Source organism: Procambarus clarkii, chromosome 90 (genome assembly GCF_040958095.1).
Source record: "Procambarus clarkii isolate CNS0578487 chromosome 90, FALCON_Pclarkii_2.0, whole genome shotgun sequence".
Lineage (NCBI taxonomy): Eukaryota > Metazoa > Arthropoda > Malacostraca > Decapoda > Cambaridae > Procambarus > Procambarus clarkii.
The window spans coordinates 16,871,082-16,886,198 of NC_091239.1; the positions used below are offsets into that span (position 1 = coordinate 16,871,082).

Consider the following 15,117-nt stretch of genomic DNA (forward strand, 5'->3'; position numbering starts at 1 on the left):
CCAAGCCCGGCCCGAAGCCAAGCTTGACTTGTGAGAGTTTGGTCTACTAGGCTGTTGCTTGGAGCGGCCCGCAGACCCACATACCACCACAGCCCAGTTGGTCTGGCACTCCTTGGAGGAAACAATCTAGTTTCCTCTTGAAGATGTCCACGGTTGTTCCAACAATATTCCTAATGCTCGCTGGGAGGGTGTTGAACAACCGTGAACCTCTGATGCTTAAAAGTTTTCACACAAAATTAATGTGTGTATATAGTGCAATAACACCACAAACAGTATACTTGAAGGAATGTTAGTGCATCTGGCCTTGAATCAGTGAGGGAGGGAGGGAGCATCAGTTGTGTGTGGCCACCTGTGTATATAGTGTAATAATCTGTGTATACCTGTATATTTATGTAACGTGTATATAGTGTAATAACAGCAAAACTATTTGTTTATTGTTTTATGAACAAAATGATGCGCGCATTCGAGCTCTCTGCTCTCGCCCCACATTTGCCCTCTCGATACCCAGTCTTGCTCAAGCTCTCTACTCTCGGCTCCAAGCCTTGCACAAGCATCCTCATCTCAGCTACCAGGACATATTACATTTCCAGCATCCGACAGCTGTAACCAAGGTTACATTAAACATCAAAAACCACTATAATCTTCATCTAGTCGCCCAAAATCATAAACATTACACTATAAACTAGATTTCTTTAGAAAAAGGAAGCATTGAAATAAAAGACCTTTCATAAAGTGTAGTACAGTATACACACACACCAGTTGTCACTTACCATCTCCCAGATTATACACACCAGTTGTCACTTACCATCTCCCAGATTATACACACCAGTTGTCACTTACCATCTCCCAGATTATACACACCAGTTGTCACTTACCATCTCCCAGATTATACACACCAGTTGTCACTTACCATCTCCCAGATTATACACACCAGTTGTCACTTACCATCTCCCAGATTATACACACCAGTTGTCACTTACCATCTCCCAGATTATACACACCAGTTGTCCCTTACCATCTCCCAGATTATACACACCAGTTGTCACTTACCATCTCCCAGATTATACACACCAGTTGTCACTTACCATCTCCCAGATTATACACACCAGTTGTCACTTACCATCTCCCAGATTATAGTCTTGAAGAATGGATGTGAAACAATATCTGTGAAGCCAGTTTCTGGGTGACATCCTAGTCGATCCACTGGGTTTTTATTGAGGAAGCCCTTAAGTATCGAGGCAGCTTTAACGGACAATGATCGAGGAACACGGATAGTACGCTCCAAGATCACTGAAAATTGAAAACGAGATCCTTAGCTGGTACATAAGACACTTTTTCACACATATCTTAACATATCATTTCTTCCTTTCTATAAGGAATAGATGCATATAGAATAACCCCTCTTCCTCCCCCCCCCCCCCCTCCAAGATCACTGAAAATTGAAAACGAGATCCTTAGCTGGTACATAAGACACTTTTTCACACATATCTTAACATATCATTTCTTCCTTTCTATAAGGAATAGATGCATATAGAATAACCCCTCTTCCTCCCCCCCCCCCCTCCAAGATCACTGAAAATTGAAAACGAGATCCTTAGCTGGTACAAAAGACATTTTTTCACACGTATTTAAGCTGTCTACAGGTGTTGTAGACTCTTGGATGAAGAATAACATCTGCTGAAAAATTCTAAACAGAGATGAACATTATTTATTTAAAATTAGTTAATATGAATGGTTCGGACAGCACACAAATGGCCGCCGCAGAAAGCAGAGCTTCATTATGTTCAGAGCTACAGTTTTACCCAATTTAACCAATAGAAGAAAAGAGAGTCTTACAAACTTTAATAAAACCAGTGACTTTATTTAAGGCAATTAAGTCAAACTATTTGCCTGGCATAGAAGTAATTCACAATAAATTAAGAGCAATCCGCTCACCTTGGAAGAGAAAGTCTTCAGTGTTACAATCAGGGTTGTCAGTTGCTCCCACAATATCAAAGGGACTCTTGCCCGCTAGCATTTCGTAAAGTAGAACTCCTAATGCCCACCAGTCAACACTGCAAGAGAAGTCGGGTGGAATTAAAATGTTTCTTAATATGTTTATAAGTTCTGTACTGCACATTTTTATGATTTCATGAGCACTAACTGAATAATGCACACAATATACTATTTATGTTAGAATGCTCTAAATCAGTTACTGGAAGCAAAATACAAATATTAACAGTGGATGAAATGTTTAGAAATGGTTTTAATCTGAAAACAAGTGAAAAGGTTCATATTGGTATTTGAACAAAATTGTAAAGTATTTATAACAAAAAAATATTGTGTAATTACTCAAGAGTAGTTACGGGATGAGAGCTACGCTCTTGGTGTCCCTTCTTCCCAGCAATCTGTGTCATAACGCTTTGAAATTACTGACGATTTTGGCCTCCACCACCTTCTCACCTAACTTGTTCCAACTGTCTACCATTCTGTTTACATAAGTGAATTTTCTTATATTTCTTCGGCAGCCTTGCTTAGTTAGTTTAAATCTATGACCTCTTGAAGTTCCAGGTCTCAGGAATTCTTCCCTATCAATTTTAGCGATTCCTGTTACTATTTTATACGTAGCGATCATATCTCCTCTTTTCTTCCATCTTCTAGTTTTGGCATATTTAATGTCTCTAACCTCTCCTCGTAGCTCTGGTCCTTCAGTTCTGGGAGCCATTTAGTTGCATGTCTTTGCACCTTTTCCAGTTTGTTGATGTGCTTCTAAAGATATGGGCACCATACAACCGCTGCATATTCCAGCTTTAGTCTAACAAAGGTTGTGAACAATTTCTTTAGTATTTGCCATCTATGTATTTACAAGCAATTCTGAAGTTAGAAAGTGTAGCTTCTCACAATGTACTTAATGTGGTCCTCAGGTGATAGTTTTCTATTAGAACCACCCCTAGATCTCTTTCTTTATTAGAATTCTTTAAAGATTTCTAACATAATATATAGTTTGTGTGGGGGTCTATGTTCTCCTATTTCCCATTCCATAACATGGCATTTATTCAAATTGAATTCCATTTGCCAAGTGGTGCTCCGTATACTGTACTTATTTTGTCCAGGTCTTCTTGAAGGGCATGACAATCATCAGGTTTCTTATCTTTCCTATTATCTTAGCATCATCAGCAAACATGTTCATATAATTCTATATTCCATCTGGTAGATCATTTATGTAGACAATGAACATTACTGGTGCAAGAACTGAACCCTGAGGTACTCCACTTGTGACATTTCTCCAGTCCGAGACACTGACTGATTACTACCCTCCTTTTTCTATCAGAAAATTTTTCAGCCATGTTAGAAGCTTACCTGTCACCCTTCCAATATGTTCCAGTTTCAAGAAAAAAATCGTATGTGGAACTCTGTCGAAAGCCTTTTTTAGGTCCAGACAGATGCAGTCAACACAACCATCTCTTTCCTGTAAAATCTCTCTGTGGCTTGATCGAAGAAACTGAGTAAATTCGTTACACAGGATCTTCCAGATCGAAAACCATACTGACTCTCTGATATTATATCTTTTTCTCCAGGTGGTTTACCCCATTTAGTTTTAATTATTTTTTCCAATATTTTGAATATTACATTTGTCAATGATACAGGTCTATAATTGAGGGGGTCTTCCCTGCCACCACTTTTGTAGATTGGAACTGTTAGCCTTTTTCCACACATCAGCTATGACTCCTGTACACAGGGATGCCTGAAAAATCAGCTGAAGTTCAATGCTGAGCTCAGGTGCACATTCTCTCAGAACCCATGGTGAAACGCCATCAGGGCCAACTGCTTTGTTCTACTTAGCTCAAAGAGCATTATTTCACTTCGTCTCTAGACACCTCTGTGTTCTATGTTGTTCTCTGGAATCCTTATTGTGTCTGGTTCCCTGATAATCTCATTTTGTACAAACTCACTTTGGAACTTACACACAGAAATCACAATAGCGTGATGCATCAAATGAACAAATCCACAAGGGCCGTGACGAGGATTCGAACCTATGTCTGAGAGCATCCCCGACTCTGCCTTAATTGACTGAGCCATGACATGGGGGGGAGAGAGCGAAGAAAGAAAAGAAAAGAAAAGAAAAAAAAAAAAAAAAAAAAAGAGAGAGAGTTGAAACTCTTTATTGACATAGCTCGAGTGCCTGGGGGAGTTGTGTAAAACTCTGGTTTGTGTCTTTGAGAGGCTGCAGGATCCAAGTAAGTTCAGTAGAACTTCTGGTTTCAACTCTTTTTTTTTTTTTTTCCATGTCGTAGCTCAGTCAATTAAGGCAGCGTCTGGGATGCTCTAGGAAGTAGGTTCGAATCCTCGTCATGAACCTTGTGGAGTTGTACACTTTGCAACTTTTCGTTTAATGTTTCACACATTTCATTTTCATTTTCCGTGTATCTGTCTCCCATTTTCAACCTCTAAATATTATCCTTTACCTGCAGCTTGCTTTTAATGAATTTATAGAAAAGACCTGAATCTGATTTACATTTGTCTGCTATACTGTTCTCAAATTTACATTTGTTCTAAAAGTTCCTCTCTGCCTCTCTCCTTACTGTTGTGTAGTAGTTTCTCGTATCTTTGTATTGCTGATATGTTTGGGGGTTTGGCCTCTTCCTATAATGATTCCATGCTTGTGTCTTTTGAACTCTGGCCCTCCTTTGCAATTTCTGTTGAACCAACCCTGTTTCCTAGGTCTGCATCTCTGTTTTGGTATGAATGTTTTGCCTTCATCGTATATTTTGCAAAATTTGGCATACATCTCATTTACTTCCTTGTCTAGCAACAAGTCTTTTCAATTATACCCATGAACAAATTTTCTAAGTTCCCCATAGCATTTCCCATTTCCTCTTGAAATCGAGTTTAACAACTGCTTCAATGTCCCCATTCTCTACTAAATTATATCGCAAAGCGTATTTAATGTCCAATAGGCCATGATTACTCTTTCCCAAGGAAGGAAGGTACTGGATGTCAAATACCTCTTCTTCTTTCCTGGTGAATACTAGATCCAATACTGACGGAACATACCCTGCCCTCATTCTTGTGGCTTGCTTGACGTGTTGATACATGAATGTCTCCAAAATGAGGTTTGCAAATCTGCCTGTCCAAATATCCTCCATTCTTGACTCGTAGGCCTCCCAGTCTATTGCCTTAAAGTTGAAGTTACCTAGTACCAACAATCGGGATTTATCTTTGTCTGCTCTTACCATAATCTCTCGCATGACCATTATGAGGCCCTCTCGTTTGTCATCCAGTTCTTTCTTTGTCCATGTGTTGCTTGCTGGTGGGCTGTAGGCATTTAAAATTAGCAGCTTATCATCCTGATTCCAGACCTACAATGCCATTATGTCAATATCTCGAGGGTTTTCAAATATTAACTCTCTTACCTTCAGGTGTTCTTTCACCAGCAGAGCCACTACTACCCTCTTCCTGTCATGTCTCCAAACTGAGTAGCCCCTTGGGAATATGACCTCATTTAAGATATTTTCTTCAAGTTTTGTCTCTGTTAATGTGACAATATTGGAGACTTTGAGCTGAATTATATCCTTCAACTCCAATATTTTCGATCTCACTCCATCTATGTTGGTATATACTATTTACAGGAACATGTTCCCCTTTCCTTTGTTCTTTACATCCCCCTTCCTTTAATGAGTTTGTTGCTTTGAACAAATCCACAAGGGCCGTGACGAGGATTCGAACCTACGTCCAAGATCATCCCAGACGCTGCCTTAATCGACTGTGCTACGACATGGTCAAGTTTGTTGCTTTGTCTTTATGTACCATTTCACTAGCTTTCCAGTCCCCAACACTTTGTAGAAAAAAAGAATTCCTTTCTTCTTCATTTCTATCCTTATGTAAATGTTTTGCTTCAATGAGGTTCATTTTCAGCTTTTCTGTCTTCCTTTGAGAGGTCTTGTCTTACTGACCAAAGTGTGCCATCTTCATTACAATGCAATTTTCTGGCATTTTTAAGCATTTCTGTCATATATTTCACTCCATTAAACATCACTCTTAATGCAGGCGATGAGTCACAATAACGTGGCTAAAGTATGTTGACCAGACCACACACTAGAAGGTGAAGGGACGACGACGTTTCGGTCTGTCCTGGACCATTCTCAAGTCGATTTGGTCCGTCCTGGACCATTCGACTTGAGAATGGTCCAGGACAGACAGAAACGTCGTCGTCCCTTCACCTTCTAGTGTGTGGTCTGGTCAACATCACTCTTAAGGGGCAGTTTTTGTCTCTCATTTTCCTATCCTCCTAAAATCAGACATTTTCCTTTGAGCCTTCTCCTAATCCTACTATTTTTTTTATGATTTTCATCTCTTCTGCTGCTCGGTCCACCCTAGATGAAATTGCCTTCTCTAAACATCCAACACTTCTATCTGTAGTGTTTTGTGTTAGTTTACTGTTGGTGACCAGTTCTTTCCTAATTGCTTGCAAAAGTTCCACTTCTTGTTTATCATTTCTTGTTTTGACTTCAAACCTTGATGTCACTTTGAAGTCATAACTTTGACGTACGCATGCGTGTGTGTTTTATATATATAAATAATAAATGAACGTTTGTAAAAATGAACTTTGGAGAGTTAATATTTCAACCTCCTCCTTAAGTGAAGAAGGAACCAGCGTTGAATGTATTGAAACTACATTTTCTCGATGAGTCCCGGAGGCTCCCCGGAGCTATCCAGGCTGATATAGATATGTATAACTTTCTGGCATCAGTCAATGTGCATGGAGGTCTTGCCTACCGGGGACCACGAGCCAGCCCCTCAGAAAGGCATAAGAAGCAATGGCCTATAAAACCCCCCGTGTGGTTGGGAGCATTCTATGTCTGCCATTGACTGGATCTGGCACCCAGAAAGATAGGCACCCCAAACCAAAGCCCTATTCTGGTGAAAAATTGCTACCGAAAGCCAAATGAGTGGACAGAACTCCCAAAACGAAAATTAGCAAACGAGCATGATGTCATCACGTCGCCGCGCTGCTGTCTGCATAACCCCCTTCAGTGACTCCTGTCGAGGACCGGGCCGCAGGGACACTAAAAAGCCCCGAAATCATCTCAAGATAACCCCAAGGCACAGAACTGAAAACAAAACAGGAGCCAGAGGCACACGACTTCTCCAGTATCGCATCAGCCAAGAACTGAAGGTTGGATTGCCGGCACGGGGGGTCTGGGGCTCCCCCTTCCCCCTCCCAGGAAGGAGGGGGGTTGCGCAGACAGTGGTGCGGCAACGTGATGATGTCATGCTAGTTTGCCAATTTTCATTTCGGAAGTTCTGTCCACTCTTTCAGCTTTCGGTAGCAATTTTTCACCAGAATAGGGGTTTGTTTTTGGGTGCCTACCTTTCTGGGTGCCTGACCCAGTCGATGGCAGACATAGAATGCTCCCAACCACACGGGGGTTTCTATAGGCCATTGCTCGTGCCTCTCTGAGGGGGGGCCAGGTTCTGGCTCGTGGTCTCCGGTAGGTAAGAACTCCATGTACATTGACTGATGCCAGAAAGTTATACATATCCATATCAGCCTGGATAGCTCTGGGGAGCCGACGGGACTCCCCCCAGAAATGTAAGGAAAATAGATAAGATTCATGCTAGATTCACTGATCTTACCTTTTTGATCACATTCAATAACACAGTATATGCCAATCTACCTACCTTGTGTAGCCTACAGGAAAACCTGCTACTAAATAGATTATTATATATACAGTATATTATATAAATATATATATGCATATTATAAAACTTGCCTCACCTAAAGCTATATTCTACACCTTGTAAAATCTCTGGTGCAATGTAGTTTGGCGTGCCGCAGAAGGTAGAGGTGGTGTCTCCTGGACGGATACCTTCTTTGCACATACCGTAATCGGTAAGTTTAATGTGCCCTTCATGATCGAGTAAGACGTTATCCAACTTTAGATCCCGATAGATTATACCTGTTAAGATAAAGGAAAATTTAAGCATTTCATAAAGTATCTGTCATATACCATATTGTAAAGTTCATAAATACAGTATACGAGAAGGAATCGCAAAAATAGTAAATTTTTAACTGTACATGTGAATATTCCTTATCACACACACATACCTGAAGGTAAGGTGTGAGATCGAAAAACCTCGAGATATTGACATAATGGCATTGCAGGTCTGAAAACAGGATAAGCTGATAATTTTAAATGCCTACAGCCCACCAGCAAGCAACACATGGACAAAGGAAGAACTGGATGACAAACGAGAGGGCCTCATAATGGTCATGAGAGAGATTATGGTAAGAGCAGACAAAGATAAATCCCGATTGTTGGTACTAGGTAACTTCAACTTTAAGGCAATAGACTGGGAGGCGTACAAGACAAGAACAGAGGACATTTGAACAGGCAGATTTGAAAACCTCATTTTGGAGACATTCATGTATCAACACATCAAGCAGCAGGCGATGAGTCACAATAACGTGGCTAAAGTATGTTGACCAGACCACACACTAGAAGGTGAAGGGACGACGACGTTTCGGTCCGGCCTGGACCATTCTCAAGTCGATCGTGAGAATGATAGCAAGCCTCACAATCGACTTGAAAATGGTCCAGGACAGACCGAAACGTCATTGTCCCTTCACCTTCTAGTGTGTGGTCTGGTCAACATCAAGCAGGCCACAAGAATGACGGAAGGGGATGTTCCGTCAGTATTGGATCTAATATTCAACAGGAAAGAAGAAGAGGCATTTGACATCCAGTACCTTCCTCCCTTGGGAAAGTGATCACGTCCTATTGGACATTAAATACGCTTTGCGATATAATCTAGTAGAGAATGGGGGACATTGAAGCAGTTGTTAAAACTCAATTTCAAGAGAGGACGCTATAGGGAATCTAGAACAATTTTTCATGGGCATAATTGGACAGACTTGTTGCTAGGCAAGGAAGTAAATGGGACGTATGCCAAATTTTGCGAAATATACGATGAAGGCACAAAAACATTCATACCAAAACAGAGATGCAGGCCTAGGAAAGAGGGTTGGTTCAACAGAAATTGCGAGAGGGCCACAGATTAAAAGACATAAGCATGGAATCATTATAGGAAGAGGCCAAACCCCCAAACATACCAGCAATACAGATATGAGAAACAACTACACATCAGTAAGGAGAGTGGCAGAGAGGAACTTTGAGAACGGTATAGCAGACAAATGTAAATCAGATCCAGGCCTTTTCTATAAATTCATTAAAAGCAAAGTGTGTTTGTACAAAATGAGATCTTCAGGGAACCAGACACAATAAGAATTCCAGAAAACAACATAGCGCACATTGAGGTGTCTAGAGACGAAGTTAAAAAATGATCTTGGAGCTAAGTAAGAACAAAGCAGTTGGCCCAGATGGAGTTTCACCATGGGTTCCAAGAGAATGTGCACCTGAGCTCAACATTCCAATTCAGCTGATTTTTCAGGCATTCCTGTGGACAGGAGACATAGCAGATGTGTGGAAAAGGGTTAACATAGTTCCAATCTACAAAAGTGGTGGCAAGGAAGACCCCCACAATTATATTCCTGTATCATTGACAAGTGTAATAGTCAAAATATTGGAAAAAATAATCAAAACTAAATGGGTAAAACACCTGGAGAAAAAGATATACGTAATATCAGAAAGTCGGTATGGTTTTCGATCTGGAAGATCCTGTGTAACGAATTTACTCAGTTTCTATGATTGAGCCACAGAGATATTACAGGAAAGAGATGGTTGGGTTGACTGCATCTATCTGAACCTGAAAAAGGCTTTTGACAGAGTTCCACATAAGAGGTTGTTCTGGAAACTGGAACATATTGGAAGGGTGACAGGTAAGGTTCTATCATGGATGAAAATTTTTCTAACTGATAGAAAAATGAGGGGCAGTAATCGGAGACAATGTATCGGACTGGAGAAATGTGATAAGTGGAGTACCACAGAGTTCAGTTCTTGCACTGGTGATGTTCAATGTTTACATAAATGATCTGCCAGATGGAATACAAAATTATATGAACATGTTTGCTGATGATGCTAAGATAATAGGAAGGAAAGAAACTCAGATGATTGTATTGCCCTTCAAGAAGACCTGGACAAAATAAGTATATGGAGCACCACTTGGCAAATAGAATTTAATGTGCATAAATACCATGTTATGGAATGTGGAATAGGAGAACATAGACCCTACACAACCTATAAATTATGTGGGAAATCTTCAAAGATTTCTGATAAGAGAGATCTAGGGGTGGTTCTAGATTGAAAACTGTCACCTGATTACCACATTAAGAACATTGTGGGAGGGGCTTATGCTACCCTTTCTAACTTCAGAATTCCTTTTAAATACATGGATGGCGATATACTAAAGAAATTGTTCAAGACTTTTGTTAAACCAAAGCTAGAATATGCAGCGTTTGTGTGGTGCCCATATCTTAAGAAGCACATCAACAAACTGGAAAAGGTGCAAAGACATGCAACTAAGTGGCTCCCAGAACTGAATGGCAAGAGCTACAAAGAGAGGTTAGAGGCATTAAATATGCAAAACCTAGAAGCTAGAAGAAAAAAGGCATTATGATTAAGTACAAGATAGTAACGGGAATCGATAAAATTGGTAAGGAAGAATTCCAGAGACCTGGAACTTCAAGAACAAGAGGTTAAAGATTTAAACTAATGAAACAAAGCTGCTAGAGAAATATAAGAAAATTCACTTTTGTAAACAGAGTGGTAGACGGTTGGAACAAGTTAGGTCAGGTGGTGGTGTTTTTTTACTGACCAAATTACTGACCAAAATGGTCAGTAATATCAAAACGTTATATGACAGAGTGCTGGGAAGACAGGACACCACGAGCGTAGCTCTCATCCTGTAACTACACTTAGGTAATTATACACAGTTCTAGGGAAGGCACCGAGAATAGCTATAGTGGTTAAAGCAAGAAAAAGGACAAGAGGTGGCAGTATGAGGCAACTGATGTTCTACAAAGTTGTTAAAAATGGACTAATGAACATCCGCTGCAATGTCCAACTATGCCAATAAGAGATGAAGGGCTAGAACATGGAAATATGCCTGCCAAGCAACAACATATTACTGTCTCAAGAAAGTGTGTGGTTTTATACACACACATTAAAGACCCAAATGAAAAACTAGAGTGCCTGCCATACGGGATGGAATTGCCCCGTTCCTCCAGCCTGACACCACTTGGACTGGACAGTTCAGCAACGGTCTCACTTCTTTCATCCGGCGTTCAATCCCTGACTGTCCAAGTGGTTGACCATCATTTCTTTGCTTCGTTCTATCCCAAATCCTTATCCTCATCCCTTACAAGTACTATATGGTTGTAATGGATTAAGGCTTTCTCCTGATAATTATCTTACCTCCTGGTTTATTGTCTCTTAGATAGTCCATTACCCAGTTCAGTGTCTTTTCAACTACTGTTTTTGTGAGCAACAGTAACAAATCTTTAATGAAAGTCAAAGTAAATGCACTTTACCCAACCTTCTTTCATCTGCTGTATGTTATTGACCACATCGTAAAAGTTTGCAGTATTAAGTATGCCCAAGATTTCTTTTACGTGGATACTTAATAGTTACTAATACATGGGACAAGAAAGATAAACAGTGCCAAAATAATTATCCTAACATTCTTAGGAGAAAACTCTCTAGGAGAAGACTCTAACAAGGCATAAATTTATTAATTCTACACATATGATTAATTTTAGTTGTAAATATTTTGAAATAAGATTTGTTTAGATGTTACAAAGTTTCTGTTTAACCAAAGTACAGCTTAAAGACACTATGATGACCAGACCACACACTAGAAGGTGAAAGGATGACGACGTTTCTGTCCGTCCTGGACCATTCTCAAGTCGATTAACTCTATTCTCAAGACTTCTTCAAGAATTTAAAGACACTACTATGTGAATTAAGACAGTGTTTGGTATTACCTATACTCCAGATGGGATATGTTTTTAATTAAATTCTCGTCTGTGTCAATAAGTTAACGAGTGAAATCAGAGTGCAATACCAACAAATTATAGTCACACTATGAAGCAGTGTGTTTATTAACAAAGACTGAAGTCACTGAGGTAAAATAGCTTTGTCCTTTGCTCGGTCAATAAGAGCTTTGGTCTCACATGCCTGGGGTCCATGTTTTGACTCTCCTAAAGCCCAGGTGAATGGAATTATTGAGGTAAACTATCACCTCTCAAAAGAGCTCTAGCTGAATAATATGATCATATTAACAAATGCAGGCGATGAGTCACAATAACGTGGCTGAAGTATGTTGACCAGACCACACACTAGAAGTTGAAGGGACGACGACGTTTCGGTCCGTCCTGGACCATTCTCAAGTCGATTGTCAAGTCTTGAGAATGGTCCAGGACGGACCGAAACGTCGTTGTCCCTTTAACTTCTAGTGTGTGGTCGGGTCAACATATTAACAAATGTAAACAAATGCTTTGTAAACAAAGCCTACAAAACATATGAGCATGTAGTGTAGTGTGACAAGATCACATGTTCTGTAAGCTACACCACAACATTGTATATAACTTCAATAAAACATTTACATGTCGCATGATTATCCAATTAAGCATTTAAATTAGCATTCCCACCTTTCTCATGAAGAAAATTAAGTGCCAAACATATCTCGGCAGCATAAAATCGGGCATGTTCCTCTGGTAAACGACGTTGTCGTTGCATGTGGAACATCAAATCACCTCCTCGGACAAATTCAATGACGAAGAAAAGTCGGGACGGAGTTTGGAAACAAGAGTGAAGACCCACCAAGAATGGATGGTTGGATGCCGTCTCAAACACATGCTTCTCTGTTTGCACCCAATCTATATCCTAAAATATAAATAATTACAAATTAAACAAATTCAATGGATACTTAAACATACAGGAGGACATAACAGTACAGTATATTAAACATAAAAATAAGAGACAATTAAAATGGTAAACAATTTCTTAATAACATGCAGGAAAAGCTTCTCAGTTTTATCAATTTATAAAATTAAATGCTTAGATGTGATACACAAACACCCGATCTACAGTTAAAACTACAAAAAATGTGCCAACATTCTTAAATATGGCAAAGTAACGACTATCTGATCTTCCTTATGAAGAATGCCAGAATGTACAAAATGTTTCCTAATTTTCTTTCTTTTTCTTTGTATTAGTTCTTATGTCATGTGTTCATCCAACCCGTTCTCAGACCAAGTTCATTTCATTTACAAAATTTGAAGTCCAAGTACATTCCATTTACAACAAATTGGTAGAATACCGAATGCATTTACAATAATTAAGAACTACTGTATGTAGTTTTTATTATCTCATCAATAGAATGATTTATTATTTACTGTGCAACTAATTAAATGGTTTAAACAGCCTGGCCTCGGGCCAGACTTGGAGAGTAGAAGAACTCCCAGAACCTCATCAAGCAGGTATCAAACATGTTGTACACGTTAACTCAAGATGAATGGAAGGTCTATCATGCATCTTCCACCCAACTTACCAATCCTCCTATGAACCAAACACCTGTTTGCCACGGAGGCGACCCATCTCCCCACAAATTTGGACCGCCAAGTCGGAGAGAATTTAGTTTAGGAAGTTATAGTTACGATGGTGGTCGGTGCAGAACCGTTTATGCACAGGACGCTTTATGTGGACATTTATAGTCAAACAAAATACTATACATAGATACCTCATCATCGGTGACGAGAGTTTTCTTTATGACCTTCATGGCATAAATCCTTTTCGTTTTCTTGAGTTCGACCATTAAAACCTTAGCATATGATCCTCGGCCAATAACACGTATGAGCTCAAAGTCTTCCAAGCAGTACTGTCCTGCCTGGCCAGTAGGGGACATAGGTTCACTACTTTTCCCTGTAAGAGAGTAATATATTTTAAACAATGGCGATATCAGAATAAAAGTGTAATGCCTGTATAAATTGTCCACAGTTCCTATATAAACTGTGTATAGTTCCTGTATAATTTCTTTTGCAGTTTCTGTTAAAGCAAAAATAAAAGTAAACACAACACATGAGAGTAGAGGGAATTGATGGGGTTTATCTGTGGCCACTGTCAAGATGTTCTACTCCCGCAGCCATGTGATGACAATACACTAGAACACTCACCTGTGGTGGCTGGCATCTCAACCGGTGTTTCTTCATGTATACCAGGATCTGGAAAGATTATTTAAAATAAGTGTTAAATAGAGAAAAAAGGAATCAATAGAACTATATAGCAAATGAAGAAATCAACCCCACGCCCGACCCTACTGGTCCCCTGGTAGTCTATAGCCTGACCCCTGGAGTCTTTATGATCATACAAAGTTTGGTATATTAATTAGCTGTGCAATAGAGCACTACAGACAAAAAGTTCATCTTTATTTACTGCACAAGATAGCCATAATGGGGACGGAACAATAAAACAATTACAAATTACCATATTACTGTAATGTTATCAATTGAAATCCAAAATAAATTTCAGAAATCTATAAAGAATTATTGGCAATGAAATATAAGCGGTCATTACATGCTTATTGCAAATGTTATTTCAAGAAAAGTATAATATTCTCAAAATGCTTAAATCCATAGGTTGTTTTACTGGTACAGCCTCACACAAGTGTTGCAGGAATGTAAACAATAATTACCACTCACCCGAGATCTCTCCAGGAAATTCCGGTATAACCCTCTTCCCATTGGTACCTGGCCTGGGGAGTGTCGAGTTCTCGTGGGATGCCAGGGTATCGGTCGAAGTGTCCAAATCTGCATTGCAGGGTACTTTTTGGAGCTTATGGCACTTTTTGTGAACAAGGAGTTTGCACTGTGTGCACTTGAAACCTTGGCGTCCCAGTCCCCATATGCGATCCTTGCAGAATTCGCAAAAGGCCCGCTGAAACAAAAATATTAAAGAGATGAATGGCTTTATACATGTATGGGATTTGCATGGAAATAAGATATTCTTTATAACAGATATAGGTGTATACCTGGTTGATACCTGGTTGATGGGGTTCTGGGAGTTCTACTCCCCAAGCCTGGCCTCGGCTTGACTTGTGAGAGTTTGGTCCACCAGGCTGTTGCTTGGAGCGGCCCGCAGGCCCACATACCCACCACAGTCCGGTTGGTCCGGAATGTCT

At 39.9% G+C, this 15,117-nt stretch overlaps 1 protein-coding gene across 8 annotated transcripts in view; it reads right to left on the bottom strand.

Annotated features, from left to right (window-relative positions):
* The window catches only part of aPKC (protein kinase C iota type), a 201,976-nt gene that overhangs the window by 39,694 nt on the left and 147,165 nt on the right, over window positions 1-15,117 (bottom strand). For all 8 annotated transcript variants that reach the window (XR_011225900.1, XR_011225899.1, XM_069318404.1 and 5 more), the window contains 7 exons: window positions 14,639-14,873; window positions 14,114-14,161; window positions 13,681-13,862; window positions 12,590-12,824; window positions 7,760-7,940; window positions 1,936-2,054; window positions 1,121-1,290 (listed from right to left, as the gene is read on the bottom strand). Coding sequence is in view for 6 of the 8 variants with exons in the window: in XM_069318404.1 (XP_069174505.1) it covers window positions 1,121-1,290; window positions 1,936-2,054; window positions 7,760-7,940; window positions 12,590-12,824; window positions 13,681-13,862; window positions 14,114-14,161; window positions 14,639-14,873 (1,170 nt within the window). In the remaining 2 variants the exon portion in view is untranslated. The remainder of the gene's footprint in view (window positions 1-1,120; window positions 1,291-1,935; window positions 2,055-7,759; window positions 7,941-12,589; window positions 12,825-13,680; window positions 13,863-14,113; window positions 14,162-14,638; window positions 14,874-15,117) is intronic.